At 33.4% G+C, this 25,506-nt stretch overlaps 3 protein-coding genes across 5 annotated transcripts; 1 reads left to right on the forward strand and 2 right to left on the reverse strand.

The window, feature by feature from the left end:
• Positions 1-1,158: 1,158 nt before the first annotated feature.
• Positions 1,159-3,257, reverse strand: LOC126675542 (dolichol-phosphate mannose synthase subunit 3). The gene is made up of 4 exons (XM_050370198.2): positions 3,071-3,257; positions 2,816-2,940; positions 2,311-2,418; positions 1,159-1,541 (listed from the first exon to the last, which is right to left on the reverse strand). Exons 2-4 carry the CDS (start codon positions 2,915-2,917, stop codon positions 1,482-1,484), a joined length of 270 nt encoding a protein of 89 aa, XP_050226155.1. The 5' UTR covers positions 2,918-2,940; positions 3,071-3,257; the 3' UTR covers positions 1,159-1,481.
• A 565-nt stretch (positions 3,258-3,822) lies between these two features.
• On the reverse strand, positions 3,823-18,819 carry LOC126673653 (uncharacterized). Of its 2 annotated transcripts, XM_050367881.2 has the most exons (24): positions 18,373-18,815; positions 17,900-18,259; positions 17,407-17,539; positions 16,873-17,048; positions 15,709-15,782; positions 15,474-15,509; positions 15,290-15,380; positions 14,944-15,003; positions 14,114-14,249; positions 13,558-13,754; positions 12,709-12,810; positions 11,622-11,732; positions 10,652-10,717; positions 10,460-10,558; positions 9,415-9,633; positions 9,151-9,306; positions 8,943-9,050; positions 7,264-7,572; positions 6,917-7,104; positions 6,610-6,712; positions 5,536-5,681; positions 5,282-5,361; positions 4,564-4,736; positions 3,823-4,343 (listed from the first exon to the last, which is right to left on the reverse strand). In XM_050367881.2, exons 1-24 carry the CDS (start codon positions 18,724-18,726, stop codon positions 4,227-4,229), a joined length of 3,594 nt encoding a protein of 1,197 aa, XP_050223838.1. In that variant the 5' UTR covers positions 18,727-18,815; the 3' UTR covers positions 3,823-4,226. The 2 variants fall into 2 exon arrangements, with proteins under 2 accessions (XP_050223838.1, XP_050223840.1); XM_050367883.2 differs by lacking the exons at positions 3,823-4,343; positions 4,564-4,736; positions 5,282-5,361 and having other exon boundaries at positions 5,542-5,681; positions 6,921-7,104; positions 18,373-18,819.
• A 276-nt stretch (positions 18,820-19,095) lies between these two features.
• On the forward strand, positions 19,096-21,135 carry LOC126674258 (remorin 1.4). 2 transcript variants are annotated; one of them, XM_050368680.2, is made up of 5 exons: positions 19,096-19,317; positions 19,641-19,879; positions 19,954-20,176; positions 20,567-20,648; positions 20,728-21,135. In XM_050368680.2, exons 1-5 carry the CDS (start codon positions 19,292-19,294, stop codon positions 20,917-20,919), a joined length of 762 nt encoding a protein of 253 aa, XP_050224637.1. In that variant the 5' UTR covers positions 19,096-19,291; the 3' UTR covers positions 20,920-21,135. The 2 variants fall into 2 exon arrangements, with proteins under 2 accessions (XP_050224637.1, XP_050224638.1); XM_050368681.2 differs by having other exon boundaries at positions 19,099-19,317; positions 19,966-20,176.
• Positions 21,136-25,506: the final 4,371 nt, after the last annotated feature.

A 25,506-nucleotide genomic window follows, 5' to 3' on the forward strand; every position in this document is an offset into this window, starting at 1 on the left:
GGGAAAATCGGCCATTACCTAAAACTTCAACTCGCAGAAGAAATATGCTGTGATGACAGTAGATAATAACTTATTCTGTAAAAATGACAGTAGATAATAACTTATATAAGAAAAGTTACAGAGACTTTGACATTAACTTCTTCTCTGAAGCTAATAGGCAATAGGACGGGCGAACCCAAATCAGATCATTCAAAGTCAAAATTACCAACTTAAATGAAGTAAAAACTTCAAACTGAAATTTGAAAGCAAAAGATTTCTCCTGGGTTCTTAAACAACAATCAAGTTGATGTGCAGATGCAGAATACGGCCAATTTATCGAGCCACAACAACTAGTTTATGCTGTCTCCAAGTAGAAGAATTGCACACTGGCCCCCAAGCCATGACTGAGTAGGACTAAGGACTAATATAATATGGTGGTATCCATTCTTAGAACAAAGCTTAGGAATCATCACTCATTGCTAAAACATCAAACTTGGATACAACTAACTGACAGAGCAGAGCGGTTCTTTTCAGCAGGAATAAATGGAGGTGAAGTTTGATTCAGTCATAACACTTTAACAAATGTATATGGCATACACATTAAATTTCTGTACGCAAATAATCACCATGAGTGCACTGGACAGATTTTGTCCGAACTGCGTCCAAATGATTAGCAGAGACATCTGACATACGCAATAAGTTACTGATTATCTCATGACCCTACTTCTGATGCATTCCTACTGTGGTAAAAAAACCATAATTTTGTTACTTACGGAAGGTGCAATGGAGATGACTGGAATATGTTAGCTGGCACACACAGAAAATTCTCATCACTCTGTAAAGTTATAAGAGATTAACTAACTTCTGCGCTTTGTAAGCTGCATCTTGTTTGAAACTGAAATCAAAGGCTAGTTGATGTATGTTATAAAATTGTATCATATGGCAAGCTTCTTTATTTAAATGGCTTATGGTATTCAAAAAGTTCCAGGTTTCATTTCTATGGAGTTTTTTTAGCTGATGCTGTCATGTTTGCTTCTGTTTTCTAGGATATCACCTGTTTGTCCGGACGTTAATGACAGAATGTGAGCATAATAATTAAGGGAAAAAAAGATATTCGACTTAAGTGTCAATTAAGAACTTTGTCTGAACTTGTAATAAGAAGGTGCTTGGAGGAAACTCTTAGAAAAGCTCTCATTTAACCACTGTATAAAAGGTAGAGAATTAGATGTCCGCAAAATGTTACAAAAAATTACTGTAAACAACCTAATGTAAAAAGGAAAATAATAATGTGTAAGAGAATAAAAGAAACTGAAATCTGTTGTTACTTTTTCCTAGAGTCTCCTGGAATTGATTTAGAATTCCAAAAGCTACCTCCCTTCAGTACTGCAACTCATGGCAAAATTTTAAACAGGGAAAGAACTCGGCACTGATCCACATGGGCGGCGCCAAAAACCTTCCGAAAATCCACCATTGACAATCAAAGCATGGAGATGCGAGCATCATCAATCTGAACCAACATCAACACCATTTTGCTTTAGAAATCCCTTGGCCTCTATTATATCCTACAAAATGTCACAAATCTAATAAGCTTAAGAAAGTTATAATACACCAAAATGTTGATGAATATACTTTCTTGAGGTAATGTACATCAACAAGTCCATCACTTCTATAACAAAACTTCTTAATACTCTGATGTACAATTTGCAGAACTTGAAACTTCAGTGACTTACAAAGGAAATAAGAACAAGCATGGATCAGTTCAAGCCAATTCAACCAAGCATGTTCATAGTGTCATAGAAATATGATAATTTACTTGAGAGAAGAATGCAGATCACTCATTTCAATCCAAATGCACATGCATAACGCAAAACAAGAACATTTCAAAAATCAATTCAAAACACAAGGGTCTCAATTTAGCCAAATATACTGATGCAATAAGCTTATTGAACACATTAGGGGACTCGTAATATTGATTGACTTATACACTCATCACTATTATTCACACTTGCATCCAAAACATGCAGTAAGCTTATTGCACACATTAGGGGCCTCGTAATATTGATTGACTAATACACTCATCACTATTATTCACACTTGCATCCAAAACTTCTGATGGTTCTTTAGAATCGAGCAGGGAACACCAATTCACATACTATACTAAAACATTTAAAATCAAGTAATTCTACGATATTAGCGAAGAACAGATTGTGAAGACAAACAGTTTAAAATGACAATAAATATTGTTTTAGAAGCTAGAATTAGACAATGAAACAGACAGAGTAACAAAATGCAGAGTAAAGATATAAAATCAATGCAGCAGAAAAAAAGTACCTGCTGTAATAGAATAGCTTCCTGAGGACAAGTTGGAAATTGCATTAACCCAATACCAACCATCATCAATCCATAGCATCCAAGTGATATAACAAAATAAATAGGTAACTGTAAAGAAAATAAACAACAAAGCCAAGTAAATTTCAATTTTAAAAAATAAAATAACAAAAGAAAACACAAAGGGTTATTTATATATAAAATCCCAATCTCTAGCGTGTTTTGCGATTTACGCACATTATTAAAAACTTGGCATAAAAAAGCCCAACCTTTTATCGTTTGGCATTTTACAGCCCAAATGTCTTATCCGATATCATTTTAGTCGTTTAAAACGGGCAAAAAGACATCAAAAAAGACGCCTTGGTGCTAAAAATTGCAAAAAATGAAAAGTTGAGCCTTTTTATAACAAGTTTAAAGCACGTGCTTAAATCGTAAAAAACGCTAAAGGTTAGGATTTTATACGGAAATAATCCAAGAAACAAATAAAACTTTATTGCAGAACACATACCAACCAAGTATGAGTAGGAGGAATAACAGAAGTTTGCAAAAGGCCAATCCAAAGAGCAGTAATTGCAACTATAATTGCCGTTATTTTCACAATATGCTTCATTCTACCATGTAATCACCAAAACCCTAATCACAACATACCCAATTAATCAATCAAGTAAAAGATACAAAGATTCAAAATTTCTAACATTACATTATACCAAAATACGCAAATCAACCAATGAATTTGAAACGAAATATTTGATTCAGAAGTTACCTTTAGGAGATCAAAGAGATGCAGAGAATTGAAAACCGGCGGCTCTTCTCTGGTTTTCTTGTAAATTTACTGCAATTCAAATTGATTTGTATTCATAGCTTCGGGTTAAAACCGGGTTCGTTAATCGGATCATTGGTGTGGACCGGCTTGAGCAGAGAAATTAACGGAAAAAGTAAATATTTATATTAGTACAGCTTCCCTTGCATAATGTTAAGGGTGTACGTGTCAGCTGCTCGATACTCAGCTCGATACAACTTATTTGAGCTCGAATTTTAGTTTTTTTTTTAATAAACGAGTCAATTTTAATTTTAGTAATATTTAATTTAAAAGTTTGTGAGTTAACTCGTTTTATACTTATATACTAATTTGATATAATATAATTATTTTAATTTGTGAACTTTAAATTTTAAATTTTTGTATTTTTATTAAATAATTGAAGGTCATTTTAGTTGCTTTTTAATGCATAAAGGAATATGATATATCTTTTTGTTAAAAAATTCAATAATTTAATTTTGATTTAATTTACGAAATAATAATAAAACTCGAGAAAACTCATGAAATTTTGCTAAGATAATATGATACCTTGATTCTATTTAATATCCAATGTTTTTAACAACACATCTCAAATTTTAAGTTCATTAGCTTTCCTTTCTCTTTCTCTTTTATTTTCCTTTTTTGGTTTTATTTTTGACAAAGAATCAGTTTACCCCCTCAACTCGACAAGGAAGATCAAACATATCAAACTAATAAGATTTTAGCACAAAAGAAAATTAGCATTTAAATAACAAAACTAAAATGGAAATACACTCAAGGGTAGTTGCCCTGTGTGTATATGCAGATCAAACAGAATACAATTTTCTATTTGTCAAATAAATGATTAAATGAAAGTTCATACTGAACATAATTGGACTCACTTTCTGACAAAACAAAATGTGCTCCTATACCATTTGGCTGCTCTCTACCTAGAATTTTACAAGCCATCCAAAAAATATGACAAACAATGTGGTTAGAACTCAGAACCATGTGCTACATCATTTTGCGGAAACTACCGATGCTCTGGATACAAAAACTGTACATGATTTTCCACAATTCTACGACAGACAGGTAGCTTTAATCGAAGCAACGGATTTGAATATGAAGCTGTTCTGATCATTCTTCAGCTTTCCGGAGATTTCTTCAAATCTTCATTCTCAGGACTTGTGACTTTGATGACAGAATAGGCACTTCCAGGAACCTTGACTAGAAGCTCGTCTTCCATGTCATCGTCTTGCATCTATTTTAAACCAGAAGAAAGCACAGATAAAAAATGTTCTTATTTACAAAATCTCATTCCGACATCTATTTTCAACTCCACATGTTAAGCCTTGTTATATACAGAGAAAGGATATTCAACAATCCAAATCATCTTATTCATGGACTAAATTAAATATGTGCCGTGCTCTGTTACTTAACAAATTTGGAATATTTGCAAGTCCTAGTGTTTTGGAATTTACCTTAGAACTACTGCTACTCTCCATTGTCTTGTCACTTTTGAGGTCATTCAAAATGGTTTTGAGATGTGCTTTAGCTTTGGCCCTTATCTGCCGACGTTCAGTGCGTTGTGCAGCAGTGACATCATAATGGCATGCCACACACAGAGTCCTCATATTCTCTAGTCGGCATTCTCCTGCAGAAGAAATGCGGGACAAGAACAGAAGCAGCAACAGTTACCTCTAGGCCACCCCGCCAGAAAATAGAAAATAAAAAAAAGAAAAATAGTGTTTTTTTTCCTTGTGAAGTAAGAAATGAAACATAAAAGATGCTCGTGTTCACAAAAGCCATTTCTGAATTCTGACCCTTTTATATAAAACATTAAAGTCTAAATATATGAAGTATAAGGGATTACTGCAGAGACCATTAGTTTTAGATTCTTAGCCTTGAATGCTTAAGGAGACCATTGATATGGCTTTAGCTACTACATCAAATGAAAACCTAGTCAAAACATTGACTCAATTACCTCTATCGAGTACGTCTTTTTAGGATTTATATTGACATTGCAATCCAGATGATAAATGCTTACTTATACTGAAATGTATAAAATTCGATTAAGATTTAAATTAACCAATTACCGAGTGTCCTTGTAATTTAATCAACCATCCATCGAATTAACAAATCAATTGTTCATGCCACATAAATCCTTGAATATTGATTTAAAATGAGACATTGTAATACCTCCACCCCTATATACAGGAATAATGTGGTCCGCATGCCATGCGTTGCCTTCAGATGGAGCATTGACTAGCTTATCAACCCTGCATACGTCAAGTAAGAAAGCAGTTATTGACATTTGTTAATCTGACGAGGTACGGTGGCACCAAAAAACCTATTAAAAGCCTATCATTTACGTAATAACAAAAAAAATATCAATCTCAGTGAATGACTTTGTCATTGTAAACGATAAATTAATGTGGCTACCATTGACTTACAATTTCTTCCGACTTGCCACATTTGGTGCTACCTTCTCAATGTACTCTCTTCGCCTCTCCATGGATAAAGGCTTCACGGTCTTAACAAGATTATGGCAGTCTAATTGGCAATTCGTGCAGATCCCATGTTCCATTTGAAAAAGTTCCTGAAGCACAATATAGTTGTTTGCTAGGCTATGTTAAATGATAAGTGATTAATGACACTTCAAATAGCAAACTAAATCCACAATCAAGTTTTTTCATTCAAAAGGCTAAAAGTAAGCTGAGATAGGGTTCTTTAAATTCCTCCAAGCTACAAATCTATATCTATATATATATCTATATATATATCTATATATCTATATATATATATATATATATATATATATATATATATAATTGAGCTTTCAAAAATGAGTTAATTATATGGTGTCAGGTGTCATATTTAAGTTCGCAAAATATTGACAAGTGGCTCTCTGATCTCTCTATGAAAACAATATTAACACACACAATATTGATAAGTGGTTCACTATGAATACAATTTTAGATCAGGTTTGTAACAACTAAAAACTATTTACATGTTAGCTAAATATTTATTTAAACTTGTCATATTCTTCACATAAATATGCATCATTTTTGGAAAAAAAAATGAAGAGCTGGAACTCTTTAATTTCAATCCATTATTCACGTGAGCTTGAATTTGTGACATAATTTAATGTCGGCTAAAAATACTCATTTAAACTCTTCATCTCTTTCAGTTCTTATTTTTCATCAAGAGTTGAGAGAAACTTGGGAGTTGTAAACTTTTCAGTTTCAACAATTAATTGATTCAGTTTTTGTTGATTATGGCAGTCACACAATAGGTTATTCATTCCTTACACTTAAATTTTTTTTCTTTTGATTATATAATTTTCTCTTTGCATACATTTTTTGATTTAACTATTTTTGAGAAAAACAATTCTAGTTTACAAATGGAACCTTCTTTTCAATTTTATAATAATAAGTTTTCAATAAGCATGGTGCATTGGTTCATATCCAGTGAACTAATAAAGAGAAGTAAAAAAAAAGGTCCTTGAACTTCAAACTTATCCTAACCTGTCGAAGGGATCTGCCACTAGTTCTTAAACGGTATTCTTCATAGCAACTAAGTTTGCAGAAAAGATCCTCAAGGAATTCAGGTGTCTTAGCATTGCTTCCCCTGAAAGTAAATATGCAAGTAAAACACAACAAAAATACGAAGAAGAAAGGTCACAACAAAAAAATACGAAGAAGAAAGGTGCACAACCATTACCTTAAAAGAAACAGAAGGAATGGAGAAAAAGGCAAAACAAAAACTAAGAAAATGCAAGAAAGTAACTGAATAACAAATAATTACAGCAAGTGAGAATTAATTTGGGCCTACTTGCATGGTGTTTGACAGAGTTTACAAAGTGGACCATCTTCTATGCTCCAACCCTGTGTGTACGCTTTTTCCTTCTTGCCATAGCTACTTGACAGGTTTACTGTTTTCCAAATAGCATTAGACGGTAAGGGATAGCTAATCTCAGACCACGGGGTCATGCGTCGTTTACTTCCGCCCTTCAGAAGTCCCTATAAAATAATTGTACAACTGGGTTATTCATAAGGTAAGATGAACTGATCTTTTCCTAAAAGAATAGGTGCTCGCTTATCCCTATCACATTTTCACTTTTCAGTAACATTCATAGATGTTACAAGCCAGTACAGAAGTACTAGTTCATGCGGACATACCTTAGTATTATGATTATTATTTTCATTCAAGTAACATAGCTCAATAGACAGAGGAAGCTGCAAAGATTTCCCAAGTAGTTTCCTTCTCTCAACGGGCCTTAGTTTATTCCACTCTTCAATGAATGCAAGAAGTGCATCCTTATACACTGGGTTGCCCTTAAAAGGCTTAACAGTTGATTTGTTATCACTGGCAACAGGAGAAAGTGTTTCAAGTTCCTCTTGTCGGAAATTCTCGAATAGCGGCTGCGGTCTCGAGTCTGTCCCTGGAATGCAGGAATACAAGTGAATCCTCCCAGTATATTGGCTCACCTGAAAAGAGGTAAAGTTGGTAAATAAAGTTAAGGTCTAAGGGCCATTACATTCCTTTGATTTCTTTTCTAGAAAAATACTTTGATAAAAACCAAAATCATTCAAGCAACTGACAAGCATATTCTTATTTGGTGGATGTTGGATGCCTAAATTCAAGTTGCAGTTGCAACTACCAGATTTTCCAAGAGAAACAAACATATCTGCGTATATTGTGACAACAGCACAGAAATATGTGAAGTCAAAAGGGTGCGAGGCTAAATTAAAGAATGACCACTGATCCTTGAATTACAAAGTAATACATCAGAGAAGGCTAGTTGAAGAACTAGCCACTAAGGTGCTAGTAAATATAAAAAGGCAACTGCACCCAGGCAGCTTGAATTTATGAAATTTCAGACATTAATGGAGCCAGTTTTAGAATGACTGCGGCAAAACCATAACTTGAATGAGGTCTCAACAACTGCACCATGTGAATTCTGACCTAGATGAAGCTTCTAATAATCTCTCTCTAAAGTTGTTTCACCCACAGATAGCTGAAAGGTACAACATATATACACCTCCCAAAATTTTACAACTGAACTAAATCTCGAGCTATCTCAATCATTTGTTCTTCCAAATTCTAAATTCACCACTTGACAAGCCCTCCACAGGCCAATAGAGTCACAACTCATCAGTTATAATGGATGTTCCAACAATAAGAAACAAACAGTTTGAAGCTTGTAGAAATCCCAGAATTTTACAATTTAAGAGAGAACAATAGGATATAACAACTGTAGAATACATGTTAAATCAAGCAATGACACATTCAGAAATAAGTTGACACATAATTAAGCATTTGGATACACAAACTGAATTTCATAATATGCAAGGTAAATCAGTTTTAAGGCTGCAGCAAAAACAGTAGAACACTGCAAATAGAGTAGAAACAGATTCTTGCAAATTTTGATATAGGCCAAATAACCAAAAAAGGCTAAACCTTTCATAATAGTTCCACAAATGTCCAAACTTTTCAATTTTATCCAATTTGTCCTGAAACGCGTGTTATCGTTTCTATTTTGTCCAACTACACAATTTTGCTTATGTGGCGCTGATGTGTGGCATGCTGCATCAGCGCCACGCAGGCGCCTCATGGGTAAAAATACATAATTGGACAAAATTGAAACGAAATCATGTGTTTCAGGACAAATTGGATAAAATTGAAAGGTTTAGACTTTTGTAAGACTTTCATGAAAGGTTTGGCCGTTTTTGGTCATTTGGCCTTTGATATATCATTATACAAATGATGAAAGCAGCTTGAAATTGGGTTGTGTTTCTTCATGTGTAAAGCAATAAGAGGATTGAACTGATAACATATCTCAGTATTTATTTTGTACCTCAAAGCGCAGAGAATATACTTGATTGCAGAAAGTTTCACGAGCTTCATTTTCCAAAACAGGTCCATGGCCGTCTATTTTTTTTGTCTGAGGAGAGGCACTTTGTTCCTGCATATTTCAAATTTATGAGACAAATTTCTTTACATAGACCAAAAAGTAAAGTCAATTGCCACCCCTATTGTAACGACAAAAACTTCTCCAGGTATACCTTTGCTAACCAATTCCGATCTCCCATATCCAACTTAGAAGGTGAAACTCCATCATGACGGCTGATTTCACTTCCAGAAACATCTCTCTCCGCTTTTCCGTTTGGGGAAAAATACTCACACAATTCTTGATCAGGAACCATACTAGCCTTCTCCACCTATGAAACTTTGTTACTCAGTTCACAAAGAATCAAATTGAAACAAATGAAAGATTAAGTGAATCCCTACAGCAATAATCGAATCAAGTCTCGATTTCTCAGTTACACCTTAAGTTGAAATTCATCTGTTTGAACAGCACTGGCACTAGAACTAGATTGCTCGTTGGATATATCAACTGGCATTCCAACTCTATCATGGGTTTCAAATGATTGCATATCCACTGCTGTAATGGCAGAATTCTTGTCGGATGAGTCTTTCTCCAAAACCTGATTGCAAGAACTTCCCTCAGCCTTACTTCTTGTCTCTAAAAAAGAAACTTTATCAACCTGCCAAGTCAGATGGAAAAAGGATGAAAAGCCGCAATCCACTCATTTGAATAAGAAAAGAAACAAGCTAGAGAATAATTCCAAAAGCAATCATACTTGTAATCATACTTCAACGTGAATTTCAAATGCATGCATGTTTATGTATTTCAGGAAGGTGGGAAATAAATGGCACTCTGTTATGCATTTCTCTTTGGCTTAATGTCTTAAAAGACCCCGACCTTTCATCCCCTTTTCAATTTACCCCGACGTTGAAAAATTGTCAATTTTACCCCAGTTTGATTTTTTTCATTTCAATTGTACCCTAAAGTATAAAATTGACCTTTATTTATTTGACAAAAGTTCAATAATTTTTTTTAAAAATGGTCAATTTAATATAAAAAGTTAATCTAATGCAAAACGAGTCAATTTAGAGAATTTTTGCCAAATAAAAAAAAGATCAATTTTATGCTTTAGGGTACAATTGAAATGAAAAAAATGCAAAATAGGGTAAAATTGACAGATTTACAACGTCAGGGTAGGATTGAAAAGGGGATGAAAGGTCAGAATTTTTTAAGATATTAAGCCTTTCTCTTTTATATAAGGAAAAAGGAAAGGAAGTCCTAAAAAATTACAACGCTTATGCAAGATAATGCCGCAGCAAGAAAGTGAATCAATATTAGATTCACTGATAGTAAGAGGTCTACATAAGAGGTTTTTTTTATAAATAATTAAAAGTAATGATAAATGCTTTGACAAGTTATTTTGGTGGTAACAAAAAGTATAAATTGATCAAGAAAAAAAATTAAATCTAAAAAATAAGTAGAAGAAAGAAATAAAGATAAATTACTGGTATCTCTGGAACTGCATCATATTTTCCATCAGTAATTGATGAAACACGATGCAGACTTTTGTTTAAATATTGCCAATGTTTTTCATCCATACTGTCCTGCAATTTTAGGTAATATACTAAAATTAGTTGTCAGGAAATTCGAATATCTAGAAAAAACTACTAGAACTATTTTATAGAACTGAAGTATACCTTTGCACAGAAGATGTATATGTTGACTGCACTTGTTTGTCCTCGCCTATGAGCTCTATCCTCAGCCTATGGAAACAGGTTCAGAAGAGATATGCACATCAAAGATCATTAGTTATAGACCAGAAACAAAATGTATGGAATTCATAGCCAAAAGGATTGCTAAAATATCTAGGCCCAACCCTTCACATCCCCTTTAGACTTTTCAATTAAAGATAATGAAATACTCCCTCCGTCCCATTTTATTTGTCCACTTTCTAATTTCATACATATTAAGAAAAATTTAATTACTAACAACTTTTCCTTTTGTACCCTTTTTGATTCTTGAGTTAATTTAGAATTACTATATTAGAAAAGAAGAATAGTCAATACAATAATAGTAATAACATTAAATGTCAATATTCTATAAATTATATCCATTTATATTAAGGGTAAAAGAGGAAAATATGTGTATATAATACAAATGTGACAATCATTTTGGGACATCTAAATATAGAATAGTGGACAAATAAAATGGGACGGAGGGAGTATAAGATAGCGGAAGACATACAACGTTAGATACTTTGGTAAACAATCATTTTCATTAAGGCATTTAGATGTCAAACTACACCATAACACCAAATGTACAAAAAACATGCAAGCGTTATGATCTTGTCAATAAATTCTATTTGAAAACTGAAAGCATCAATCCAAACAGAAAGGTAAGTACTGAAACGTTTCTCAGCAAGAGATCAAATTCAAGACGAATGGAATGAAAGAAATCACTCGTATCTGAAGAATGGAAACACATTTACAAACAATATTGATGAGCTGAAACTGAAAGCCACAAATAGAATTTACAAATCAGTCATTCCTCACTGCCCAAGGTTGGTAAGTTAAACTGATTACCGCTACTATATTAATTAACAAGTACCTTATTTTACATAATCAACTTTCAACTTTCAATTCTTCCAAAAAAACTAGCAAAACAAACCTGAAGCATCAGTGATGAAGACTGAGGCAGCTCCAAGAACACAACATTTTGAGCTGAGGAGAAATCAAGTCCAACACCCCCAGCAGTTATACCAACAATTGCAATCTTAATCTGCATTAAAATAAGAAAATATGGATCATCAGGCTATGGTGTATGCACTTTGTAGTGTTCAACTATTATGCCGATCTTCAACTGTTATGCTGACAAATGCATTTATATGTGATAAAAGGTGAATATAAAGATGAAAACTCTCCCACTGCAGGCTCTAAGGAATCCCACGTGTATAAAGCATTCTACTTGCATTGCAATCAAGACCCATGTTATTTGAAACCAATGATATTCAAGTCATTTTAAAGCAACCCACATTTGCACCAAAACTCCTCATTTAATTAAAATTTGTGGAACTATTGCAGAAATTGAAGCGAGTAGAAAATAACCAAGCTGATGACGCCTTCTCCTTCAAACAGTCACGGGCACAGTTTTGACAGTGTTAAAAGTGTAGACTTCTTTAGCGGAGAAGATTTTCATTCAACAAGGAAGAATTGGTGTTGCCAAAAAGAAGTCGGGTGTAAACACTCAGGCGGAACTTTCTAAAAAACAGCAAAGATGGCTGCTGAAAGCAGGAATTTTTTTATAATTACAAGATTTAGCAGATGTGGAAGGAGAAGAAGAATCTCAAAAGTTTAAGGTGTTCTAGTACAGTATTTATATTTTGTAATTAGCATGCGAAATTTTCTTTATCTTTCTGAATACACTACTCTGACTGTATGCTTTTTAACTTTTAGGCCTTTCAACAAGATACCTATCTCTAATAATGCTTATAGTGATAAAACGGCTCAAATTCATCTGTTATTCTACATTGGCCTTTTGATTTTTTTTTGTTGGCTCGTGTAGCAAAAGCTGCCTTGTCCTCTTCATTCTATCTACTCCCCAATTTTATCGCAATTCTTATTATTATGAAAGAGATAGAATCCGATTAAATCCCAAAAGGAAATTAAGACCCCAGAATATTGGATAGCAGAAATTGAAAGAAGAACTCTACTGCAATCAGAACATTTAAACAGAGATACAAACGTATGGTACTAACCTCATTTTTTGATTGGAATGATGAAACAGCTAATTGCCTATCTCTGGGAAGTGTATTTCCATCAATACGGACAAAACCAACCCCTTTCTCACAAATGAGCTCCTGGCAAATCAAATGAAATTTATACTAAAAACAAGAACTACATATCATATATTGGTAGCTTTAAAAACAAGCTAGGGCTAAATTGTAGAAACAAGTACAGTAACACCAAATCTATAAAGGGTGGGAAGAATAATTTTCCAATACCAGCTTTGTTGAACATATTAGGAAATAATAATCTCCCGCTACTCAACTAAAAGTGTCAGTCAATTTCTCCATTTTAGATCTTTATGATAAAGTAGCTCCATATCTCAGGAAATTTTGTGTTAATACCTATATTCCATGTTGCTTATACGAATGCACATGCTTGCTAGCTCATGACCTGCCTAGTTTTCCTCAAGGAACGTTGGAGATCAGAAATAACATTAATTCATAAGAGTGGAAATTACTCAAACCAATATCCAGGATGCATGAAAGACAACAGGAATATAAGTAAGAGTAAACCAAATTTGATGCAGTATCAGTTATTCTCGCTAGAGTTGCTACTAGTCTGGAACCATAATTGGGATGCAGGATGAAGAGGTGGGATGAAGGGACAAGATTGACACCAAGTTTGGACAATTCGGGTGGCATTAAATAAGAATAAACTCCGGTCAACTTTGACGACATAGCAATGTTCCAGGATGATTTTCCAGAGTAATTTGCACTTGCATTTGTCATTTTGAAGAAGAGATAGTGTTACAAATTTATTATTTCAAGCAGAAAAAGAAATGTTCAGTGCAGTAAAGAGGAACCAGTAAAAGCTCTGACCTGCACTCTATCAAGAACTTTATGGTGATGAGCAAAAATTATCATCTTTTGGGAAATGGGGTTTACATCCAATTCTGCTACGCTGTCTAATTCTAAAATGAGCGGATGAATGCAAAGCCAATCTCGAAACCCAGGTAGTTTTGCAATACCAAGCTCTTGGTAGGAGAGTTTACTTGATCTGCAAGAAGCACCACCACCTAAAAGAAAATGAAGCTTTAGGATAAAATTATGCAGAAGATTTCCGGCAAATTATAAGCTTGATAAAATGCTTGTTCAGCCATTGATTAGTAGTTACTTCTTTATTATATTTTGAACATATTATCTGACTAATAACTTGAAAAGGAAAAAAAATAAAACCTTATAACATAAGCATTCATCAACTTGTTGTATTCTACTATAATACTAATTTTTCTTACTTTACTTAGGTCTTACCAAATAATTTGCACAACCTTGATGTCACAAAAAAAAAGTCAGAACTATGAAATCACTTTCATTATTTGATAATTTTAAGACAGATCTGACACGCATAAAGATTTTAAAACTTTAAGTGCAATACCTTCAGAAGTATCATCATTCACAATCCCAACGGCTTCCTTTGCCGATACTATGTCTGATTTCTTCAACAATAATCGTATAATTTGTCGACGTTTTGGTGGTAACTGCTCCATCACATGCTTCTTCAAACGTCTTATCTACAAAATGAAGATAACTATGATGACAATTTTTCACAAGTAAGCACAAGTAACACTGTACAAAATCCTGTTTGACTACCTAGAGAAAGAGAAATGCACTGCCAAAATCCTTCCACCAACCCCTTCTCTCGGAATACCTCCACTCACCCACCCCAAAAGAAAAGAAGAGAAAAAAAAGCATTAGTAATCGATAGACTAATTACCTGAAGAAAGAAACAGGTAAAAATAAAGCTGATATTTGAACTAGATATGTGCTTCAAGTATTTGACCCTCATAGAGGCTTAGGCACTGAGGTACTTGTTTCCAAAGTTTTGACAGTTAAACCATAATTTATTACGCGAGTTTTTTAATAAAAAAAATTTACAACTGTTCAAGGAAAGATAATTTACAACACACATCTTGAAAAACCTTTGGTAAACTAGACAAAAAGAAAGATGACAGAGACAATTATTAGTGTAAGAGTTGGAGTAATTTAACAATATCATTTAAAGCAACAGCTAAAAGTTAATGCATGGACTTTAGTAGAAGAAGAAAAAGACAGTAACAACCCAAGAAAGGAGAAGGGGGTTGACATAATAAAGATTGAACTAAAAACAACATGATTGTAAGACAGCAAAAGCGAGAACATAGTAGGAGGCAATAATATTTGCAATATAGAACACAAAGTTTTAAGACATCAAAAGTAAGAGCATACCATAACAGTTTGCCGAAGTAGCACATTCAGTTCTTCCAAGCGGATGCCCTTTGAGAAATCCTGCAATAAAGATATTCGCTAAACATTAAATACCTCATGACTTCAACGCACAGAACTCAATATTGTTATTGTCCATGAAAACTGGAACCTACTTCATCTCACAAACCAATCAAGCAGCAAATTTTTTTCTTTTTGATTCTTCCTAGTACCCCTTCCAAATTTTTCTTTCTTTATCAACCGTACACATGAGATGAAGTCTTATAAACAACTCAGCATAGTCATAAACAATATTTCTGTACAGCTTTTAAAAGATCATTTCATGCTTTTGAGCTAAACTTACAATTACCTGGAAACGATTCCCCTCAGAAGTCTGAACATGTCTAATTGCACAGTAAGTTTTTGCAAAATCAAATTTGCTCTGTCCTAGTAAGCCAGGCCTACAAAACAGAAGCATTTTCAGACAATGGTAATCCCGATTAATAAAAAGGTGAGAAAGATAATTAACAGAGCAAGAGTTGGAGAGCACTTGCCATAACATATTTATCTGATGAAAAATGTCATATGGCCTATGATCACCTAAGAGTTCACATAAGGAACGCATCAGAATACATTTCCAGAATCAAAGGTAATGCAGACAGAAACTTGAGAAAGCGAATACAGGCAGAGGGAATGATTAAAAATGAAACTGTTTTGATTCAAAGATCACTACAAATAATATGATAAAAAGATACAGAAATCCTGTTGCTTCATAAAACAAGCTATGACCTGGATAAAGAAGGTGTCCCAGATAAAAGAACTATGCGTTTGACCTTTTCTGCCACATTAAGAACAGCTTTTATCTGTTAACACAAAAAGTATTAACATAGTTACTGGCACAAAGATAACATGTAAATGTAGTTGAAAGAAAATTGAGTCATAAATTTTAATACAAAATTATGAAGCTCTCTCACTATGCAATAGTGCAATCTTCAGCTAGTTATTCGAAAGGAGAAATCTACAATGCATACTGTTGGACCAAGTCCTTTTGATCTCTTCAATTTTGACTTTTGACAAGCAATTTAAAGGTTCTAATATTGTTTATTAGTGTGTAGGAACCTATTAAAACCATCGTAGGTCAATTCGGAAATTTCTAACGAGAATCAAAAAATCGGAAATTTGACTTTCCCGTAGGTTTTCGCGCCTGCTACCTTCAGGCTGTCACGGGCGCGACTCACAAGTAGCGGGCGCTACTTCAGGCCTTCGCAGGCGCTACCCAGATGTTTGACATACCCTTTGTTTCACTTAATTTATTGCGGGCGCGACTCAGAGTCGTAGTGGGCGCTGCCTTTTCAACCGTTGCAATCCACAACGGTTATATTTGAATGCCCCAATGAAGAGGTGCCCTGTGGCACTTGACCGTTGGCTTTTCTGAAGACACCAGAGGTCGCGGGTGCAACCCCAAAGGGTAGCAGGCACTACCCAGTGCTTTTCAGCACAAAAATAAGTTTTCTTCTAGAAGACTTTTGGGCTAGTTGTTGGGGTTATAAATACCCCCCATCTATCACATTTATGTGGTTAGACACTTATACATTAACAACAACTACAAGCATTCAATTATATCTCTCTCTTATTAAATAGTGCATCATTAATCGATTGTTTTTCTTTGTTGTTGATACTCAATTTTGAATTATTATTAGTGTTTGTAGGTTTGTGATTAGCCTTGGAAAAATCAATTTTGCTTTTCTTTGTTGTTGATAATATTTTCATGTCTGATTGTTATAAACCACAGAACCAATTATACATTACTATTAGTCGATGCACTGAAGATACAGTCATTCCAATGTATCAAAAGAACTTCATGACGTCAGAAGCTTGATAAGAGAATCACATCTTACTCATGAGACAAACATATATATTATACATCCCCAACTTCCAAAAGCCCAAAAATACCTCATTTGGTTCTGACTTCTTTTTTGAGCAACGCACATGGTGAGATTCATCAACTATTAGAAGAGCCCATTCTCGCTCAAGCATGCTCTTTTGCAGGTGTTGAAGCATTTTAAAAGAAATAACCACAACTCTCGGGCATCTTGTAAGATATGCAGGGTTGTTTTGATGACCAAAAACTGAAATAGAAAAAATTGTAAGTAATACATTTAAGATTAACGGCAGCTAAGAAAAGTTTCAGAAATTTGGCTAAGGTGAACAAAGGAAGCAGTTGCCTAACTAATTTCCTAATTCTATTGTAAAAAAAATAGCGCATAAAAGATCCCATGAAAAATGAAGATTTTGTTAGCCATTATGAAACTAAAGCAAGACACGGGAACACAAAGCAAGAGGCGGACCACAAAGCAAAACATATCATGAAATATTGATGAAAGATTCAGATAAAATATAAAACAGTGACAGTTATAATCAAAGGGTAGGAAAAGAAAAACAGTGACAGTTATAATCAAAGGGTAGGAAAAGATAAGAAGCCAGTACCGAGGTGAATTTCAGAAGGTAAACAGGAAGGCATCCATCGCTCTAATTCTTCTGCCCATGAAAACCGTAGTATAGCAGGGCAAACAATGAGTATAGGGCCCTCATTCATGAAACAGCCAGCAATAGCAATTGCCTGGAACAAATTCAGTAGATACATGATTATATACTTACATCATCTCCTTTTATAGAGTTTCTAAAACTCGAGTAAGGCACAACCAATAATATAGGCAGAAATCAGAAAAAGATGGTTATTTAGGCAGATACTTGCTAGCATGCCTAAAGATCGTTAATGATATACAAACAAGACCATTCTCAAAACCATTAACCATAAATATTCACTAAATATAATAACTCATAAAATGTCCTAATGTCTAAATGACTCAAAACCTTGAAGGATGGTCTCATACAAGTAGAGAGTAGGCGTGCACGGGCTTCTAGAGTGTGACACTAACACAAATTTCAGTACTTACAAAACTTCCAGCAAAACAACTACCTGAAGAGTTTTTCCAAGACCCATTTCATCAGCAATAAGACATCGACCACCCCTTCGTAAACCAAACCTTAAACCATCTAGTTGGAAAGGTAAGAGTACATCCAAAATCTTTCTTGGTAGTTTCCCAATCAATTCATCAACCTTTTCATCACACAAATGTTCAGGCCTCAAGGGCTCCCATTTCCCCGTTTCAAAGGAATGCGAAAGTCTTTGGACAACATTTAGCGTGCCAAAAGGTATCTTCTCAATTTCAATAACCTTGTACTTCTTTAAACACGATAAAACCTCATCATAATATATAAGCTTATAAACACAAGCCTTTCCGCCTCCATGATTTTGCGTGTAGTGTGACGGCATCACCTAAAATAATATAAAATCAACTAAAATTAACCAACATAGTAACAATGCAAAACTATTTCTCTTTATCAAACTACATTTTCTCTCAAATTCTATAGATTCTCAGACCGACTTACATCAGACAAGCAGCAATTTAATCTGTTTAAACATTCCTCTTCACCAGGGTAAACAAACCCTTGCAAAGCCTTAGGAGTAATGGAAAAAGAGTCGGGAGAGCAGATTTCGAGGCGGACCCGGAACTTTTGGTCCGAATGGGTGTTCGATTTCGGTTCAATCGGAGTAATATTAGTAGTGCTTGGAGTGTGATCCGGAGAGAGCTTTCTACATTTAAAAAGCCGCCACGGATTATTTTGTTGCTGCTGTTCTTGTTGTTGGTTTTGGTTGATGGCTGATTCGGTGAATGCTTTTCTCTTGGCTAATGCTGCTAATCGATTTGACTCAGCTCTTTGTCTTTGTTCTTCGGTTCGCATTTTGTTTATCTTGCGGAATAGATTTTGAAATGTTAGGGTTTTAGTGAAGAAAAGGGGAGTTCTGAATTGAGATTAGAAAAAAGGCGGGGAAATATAGTTAGGGGTGTAGCCTACAGATGTGACACTATTATACGTTGTCGTTTTGTTAGTACTGCATATTATGATTAAGGTTCATTTTTAGAGTAATGCTATATAATCCACCCGCCTGACGTGGCAAATAAAGAAGAGTGAATGTATTTAAACGACTATATATATGATTACGGTTTAAACCTGTAATTTCACTTAAATTGGAAAAGTATCGGACCAACTCACATGCGCTCTTTAGGGTTATAATTAAGGTTATTCTTTAATTGTTTGTGATGAAGGTTAATTGTTAGAAATGGAAAACAAGCACAGGAAGGAGAGATCCGTTGCTTCATTCAAAAGCTTAATGTGAACAGTAAAGCATATTCATCTTTGCTTGCACATCCTGTTCATCGCCTCATTATCAATTTTCATATAACAACACAGTTTTTCTGGTTTTTCATTCCAAACTTTTAAAAGTGTTCAAACAGGAAACCTTTGCATGGAACATTCATCGAAGCAAAAGAGGTAAATCTCCAATATTTTGTCCTTTTTTGAAAAAAATATATAGAACTTTTCAACATTTAAAGAGTAAAAATGTACTAATTTGAACAATTTGTTGCATTAAATTTGTACATAGGCAACAATTCTTGCACCTTCCTTATTCAATATTAGAAATTTAGAAGAAAAAAAACAGTCTTATTACTAGAATTATTTAATAGAAAAAAGATTATGTTAGAATTGATTAAAATCGATAAGAAATAGATTTTTTTGTGATTATGCCTATTTTATACATTGGTGTTATGATTATTTTCCCTCTTGTTGATTGGATTTGCTATACATATTGGTAGAGTGAGTTTTTCTGCAGCAGAACAAGGGAAATATACTGCAATGGGGCAAAACTGGAATTATGATTCTGAATATGCAGTTTCTGTGGCTGCTGCTGCATTTGCCGTTTACTCACTGGAAGAAGCTGAAGCAGAACATAAGAGAAAAATAACAGAACAGCTCGAGAACTCGAAAAGCGGAATCAGAACTAGAAATGAAAGCATAAGAAGAAATTCTTTTAGCAAGGAAGTGAAAAATGCAGGTAAATTTACTAATATAATTTCCATTTATTTTATTTTTTTCACAAAATTTGTAATATGATACTAAGAACTGTAGGTATTTTTGTAGGTGAGACATCGACTCGAAAACCTGCAGAGAGGGACCAAAGGTTACCGGAGAATTCTGCAGTGATGTCTAGCAGAAAACCGAGTCGTTCTGCCTCTATGAGACCAATGATTTCCATGGATCAAAGGCAGAGGAGTAATTCAACAAGGAGGAGTGTTGCAGAAGACAAAGTAGATACATGGGAGAAGGCTCAGCTTCGAAAGATTAATAAACGGTAATATTTGTTAAACGAATAAAATAATTGTTGCACGGAAACTTCGCCGGTCTTATGTTTATGTATTTCATTTTTGTTCTCGGAAAGAATTTTGAAACTCCAAAATTCTATATTTATAAGTTATACCATATTTTTATATAAAATTTGGTTTCTTCGTTTCTGTTTCGGTGTTTTTTCATTTTCCCATATCCGTTTCCACGCTACAAGCATTATCATAACTATATATTGCACGGAAACTTTTCGAATCTTATATTTTCGTGGTTTCATTTCTATTTTTGAAAATGCTTTTGAAACTAACGGAACTCAATATTTATAACTTATCCTTGTGTCGTTTTCGGCGTTTATGTTTCCGTAGATCATAATTTTGATTATGACAAGTTCAACCTTCAGGTATGAGAAGATGAGATCAGAAATCATTGCATGGGAAAACGCGAAAACGATTGAGGCTAAGCTACGTATGGAAAAGAAAAAGGTTTTGAATGCTAACATATTCTAATAAATGATAAAAAAAAATGATTTTCAAATCACTGTTCTGATGGCTTAATCTGCAGAATGAGTTGGAACTGAGGAAATCAAGAAATTTGCAGCATTACCAGCTGAAGGTCTCAAGGATTGAAGCTGTAGCTGGAGGAGCAAACAGACAATTAGATGAGAAACAAAGAAATGAAGAATCTGAAGTGAAAGAGAAGGCGAAACACATGCGATCCAAAGGCAAGAATCCTGTCAGGTTTTTCTGCTGCTAGAAAGAACCTAATAGCCTGTAATTAATTTGAATTGTATAAATGCTTTATTGTTCGTTACATCATTAACTATTAGAATAAGTGAAAAATTAGTGTGAAGATTAAGAGATGTTGTAAGTATTTGTATCTGACTAATGCACATTTGTAGTAACAATTCACAGTATTGACAGTGTAAATGAAATATTTGTTAATATGGGGTTAAGGGTTGTAGTTTGATTACATAGACTCTGATACAATGTCAAAGAATCGATCGATAATATTTAAAAGTTCAGTCTGTTGAGTTATAGGTAAACAAATAAACAATTGTCTGTCGTCTGATATCTCTAGCAATGTGAAGCTATGAAACTGTCACAATATGTAGCACGGAAACGCCCAACCGGAAAACATGGAAATGGAAAATTGTCGAAATAATATCGTTTTGTAATTTAAATATATGTTATAAATATAAAATTTGGAGTTGCATAAGTATTTCGTGAAATGAGAACGAAAATCTAAAGTATAAGACTCGATAAATTTCTATGCAAAACATGTTACAATCATTCATCAGGATTTTTTCAATAGCATTTTTCTAGTTATAACATGAAACTGGTATTCAATTTCCGGTAGAATAATCCCAGTCAGACATGTCTGCTGATTCCTTTCAGTTTCCAACCTGTGCAAAGTGAATGGAACGCAGTGTATACTTTACAACCTTTCATTTTAGGCCAAATGTCGTAAAAAGGCCAAACCTTTCATAAAAGTTTCACAAAAGGCCTGATCTTTCAATTTTGTCGATTTTGGCCAAAAACAAATTTTTGGTTTCAATTGTAGCCAACTCTCAATTTGATTTCAATTTGCCTATGTGACGCCTATGTGGCGCCTATGTGACATGCCAAATATTGAAAGGTCAGGACTTTTGTGAAACCAAATAATTCATTTTTGGCCAAAATCGACAAAATTGAAAGGTCATGACTTTTGTGAAACCAAATAATCAGTTTTTGGCCAAAATCGACAAAATTGAAAGTTCAAGACTTTTGTAAAATTTTTGTGAAAGGTTTGGCCTTTTTACAACATTTGACCTTCATTGTAAAAAGGGATTCCAGAATTAGAGAATCAATATATATATAACTTACATAAGATTAGGAATAAGAATAAAATCTTTGCTAGCGAAATGTCTCATTCACCAGTTTATAACAAAAAATAAAATTCCCTGTGATATTGTTCTATTAAACAATTTTTTAAGAAGTTAAAAACAATGTGCAGAATTGGAATAATTATCTCTGTGCAAAAACAGAGGAATGTCAAAAGTAAGCCAGCTAAATCTTTTTACAAAAAGGAGGTTATCTGCTCATTTCGGATAAGTTTTTGCTTACGTGGCCGTCGGCTTGCTTTCTCCCTTTCCAGCCATGCCATATCATCTTAGACATCAGGATTCAAACGGCGATCAATAACCAAACTACAATGCCACATAAGTAAAAACTAATCTAAAATGAGCGGACCTCCTGTTTATTGAAACATATTAGTCGGGTTACTAAAATATTACAAATGAAACATCAGCAATCGTTTTGCTAAAAGTGTATAGTCGGTAACCACAAATGTTTTTAGTCCGATACGCACATTTACTGTTATCTCTGGTAATTTTATAAGCTGATCACTATAAATTTTTTATTTCGACAAAAAAAACTATAAATTTCTTAAGACTTCCCACTCTAGTTTCCATCTTCTTATAACAGACTTCGCTTCTATTTGTTTTTGTGCTTAAAGATCTCCTCTTGCTGTAAGCAAGAAAACCAGACAGTTCCATCAAAAGGGTTACTTGATATGTAAGTTATCTATAATAGTAGCTAAATTTACATCAGATTTCAATTTTTTTTTACAAATACTAAATTAAGTACTTAAATATAGGTTTCTCAATAGATAAATCCATTTCAAAGACAACAGAATACAAGACAAAGAAATCAGGATCAAGAATCAATTTATATTGGATTTACAGCATATGTTGTATATGTCCACTTAGCATATATAACATTGAACCACATCAGCTACGAATTAAATATAAATATATATTTAACAACACTCGAAGAAATAATAAATTAAACTAATAAAAATTAAAAATTAAAGTATATTTGACAAACGAGCTACACTCGTGATAGATAAATACATTTTGCCTCGGTTGGTGGGTCATACCCCTATTAATACTGCCTCTATGCTCAACCACAAAGATGGAAATCCAGAAGAAGTAGGCCATTGCTGCAACACCCATCTCATTCACTGTCAATTTCTCAGGCCACAACCATCTATTGGATATCTATTACCCTAGCTCTTTCTCAACTGCTGCAAATTTTTGACTTATGAATATTCAAATAATTTGTACATTGCAACATTTATTATTGTCCTCAAATAATAAAATTAAATCTACATAGCCGACTTTGATTATATAAAAACTCAGAGTCAATTTGAGTTTTTTTTTCAATATAGGAGATATAATATTGTCTACTAGACTACTAGTAATATGAACATCAAAATGTGTCCTTGAAACTCCCTTTAGGGAAAAAAATCAACTGAAATATGCATAGCAAAAAAAAAAATCATTTAATTTTGAAATAAAATGAACATTTAGATGTAATTATGAATTTAAATACGACGTGACGATTCAAATTCCAACGCCGATTTAAATCAATTTTAATATAAATGAGACTTTTAATAAGTGTCTTGGTTGGTTGCATTACAAATTTGAGAATTGAGACACAAATGAAAGCATTGAATGCATAAGAGCAATGGCCAAGAAGGCTCTGTGGGTGGCTTGTCAGCAATCCAGCACATATGGTTGGCCTTCTTTAAACAATTTAACATTATTGTACAATCTTGAAGCTTCTATAGCAGAATCCATGAACCCTAATTTTTGTCACCCGTCTTTTGCGAGATATACTCACTGAATTTAATTTGTCGCATATGATTATAAACTATTCATTTATTATGTGACACGTGATAATAATAGATATGATAGAATTAATATAATATTCATTTGATTGGTTATCACTAAAGGAGAATTTCTTATCAGACCCGGTTATATAAAAAACAGTCAAATTACGACGGACGGTGAAGGCTTATGATGAATTTTTGAGATTTTGTAGTTTTTCTCATAAATTCATTATAAAAGTTTGTGATGGAAATTTTCGTCACAAATTTGACGCTTATAAGTTGGAATTCTTTTAGACAAAAACTTCACTAATTAGACTGCAGATCTAGTTCATTTTATGTGGTAATAGTCAGTATGCAAGATTTTTTCTACGACATTCTTTGCAACTAGGAACATTTCCATAACTCATAAATATCTTATCAGTGTTTAAACAAAAAAAAATTAATTGTCTAAAATTTGTTGGTGTAGGTCAGATAACATCAATACACATAATATAAAACCCAATTAAACAACGTTACAAATATAGAGGTTATACTTATGGTATATATATAGTTAAAATTTAAAACAAATATTTTATCTTAGAAAAATTATAATGAACCTAAACAAGCATAAACAATAAAACACTTCAAAAATTAATGACCCACTTCCAAATTCAGTAAAAAATTATCAGGTTGTACACACTATGAGAATAATCATATCCAATCCAAGTAAAACATTACCTTTCCAAGAAAAAAAATTCTCCTATTGGGTAATACATAGTATAGATATGATATTATTAATTAGGGTTTGTCCTCAAGCAAAATTACATAACACATCAAAATGAGACACAAATTGAAGGGTTAGGCAAAAATTGTTTATCAGTTATAAATAAGTGAAAATGAGTGATTGAGACCAAAGGTGGCCATGCAAGGACCATAGTACTTACATTCACATGTTGTGTTTTATTTGGATGAAAAATATCAAGAGTTCATTGTCTGGATTAGAACAAGTCTGAACAGAGGGAATTTGAAGGAATGAGTTGGATTTTGGATTTTGATTTGATGTACAAGAGTGTTGGATGTGACATGTAAATGATTGGAATTTGTGTTTATCTGGCTGTGGTTTTTCAGTCATTTACCTCTATTTAATCTTATTTTATTATTGTTTCACATTTGATTTCTTGTGGAGGATATCTTATTAAGTGAGGTGAAATTAATTAGTCTTGAAAAATTGGCTTAATAAAAGGGTATTTCTTCCACTTATTATTAAATTGAGGCTTAAAAGATTATTTAGATTCAGTCATCATATTTTAATGTTTAATGCAATTATATTTCAATTTTGAATTGGAATAAATTGGTCAATGCGTCAGGACAATAGATGCCTAACTAGACTATATGTTATAGATATATGAGATCTGTTTACTTAGTTTTTCTATCCATTCTAATCAAATTTATTCTCTATATAAAAAAAAAACACTCACATATATTTAAAAACAGCAGGGGTGTACATGATTTGGTTTGACTGTTTATCATTAATATTTTAGTACAAACCAATTATACAGATTTGGCAAATTTTCAAACCAAAATCAAACCACACACATTACAAACCAGCAAAATTGGTTGATTTGATTTGATAATTTTTCTTTGAAATCAGTTTAAACCATCATCAAAAAATTATTTATTTATCATTTAAGATAAAAAAATTTATTCATT

The sequence above is a fragment of the Mercurialis annua genome, linkage group LG3, assembly GCF_937616625.2.
Source record: "Mercurialis annua linkage group LG3, ddMerAnnu1.2, whole genome shotgun sequence".
Taxonomy (NCBI): domain Eukaryota; kingdom Viridiplantae; phylum Streptophyta; class Magnoliopsida; order Malpighiales; family Euphorbiaceae; genus Mercurialis; species Mercurialis annua.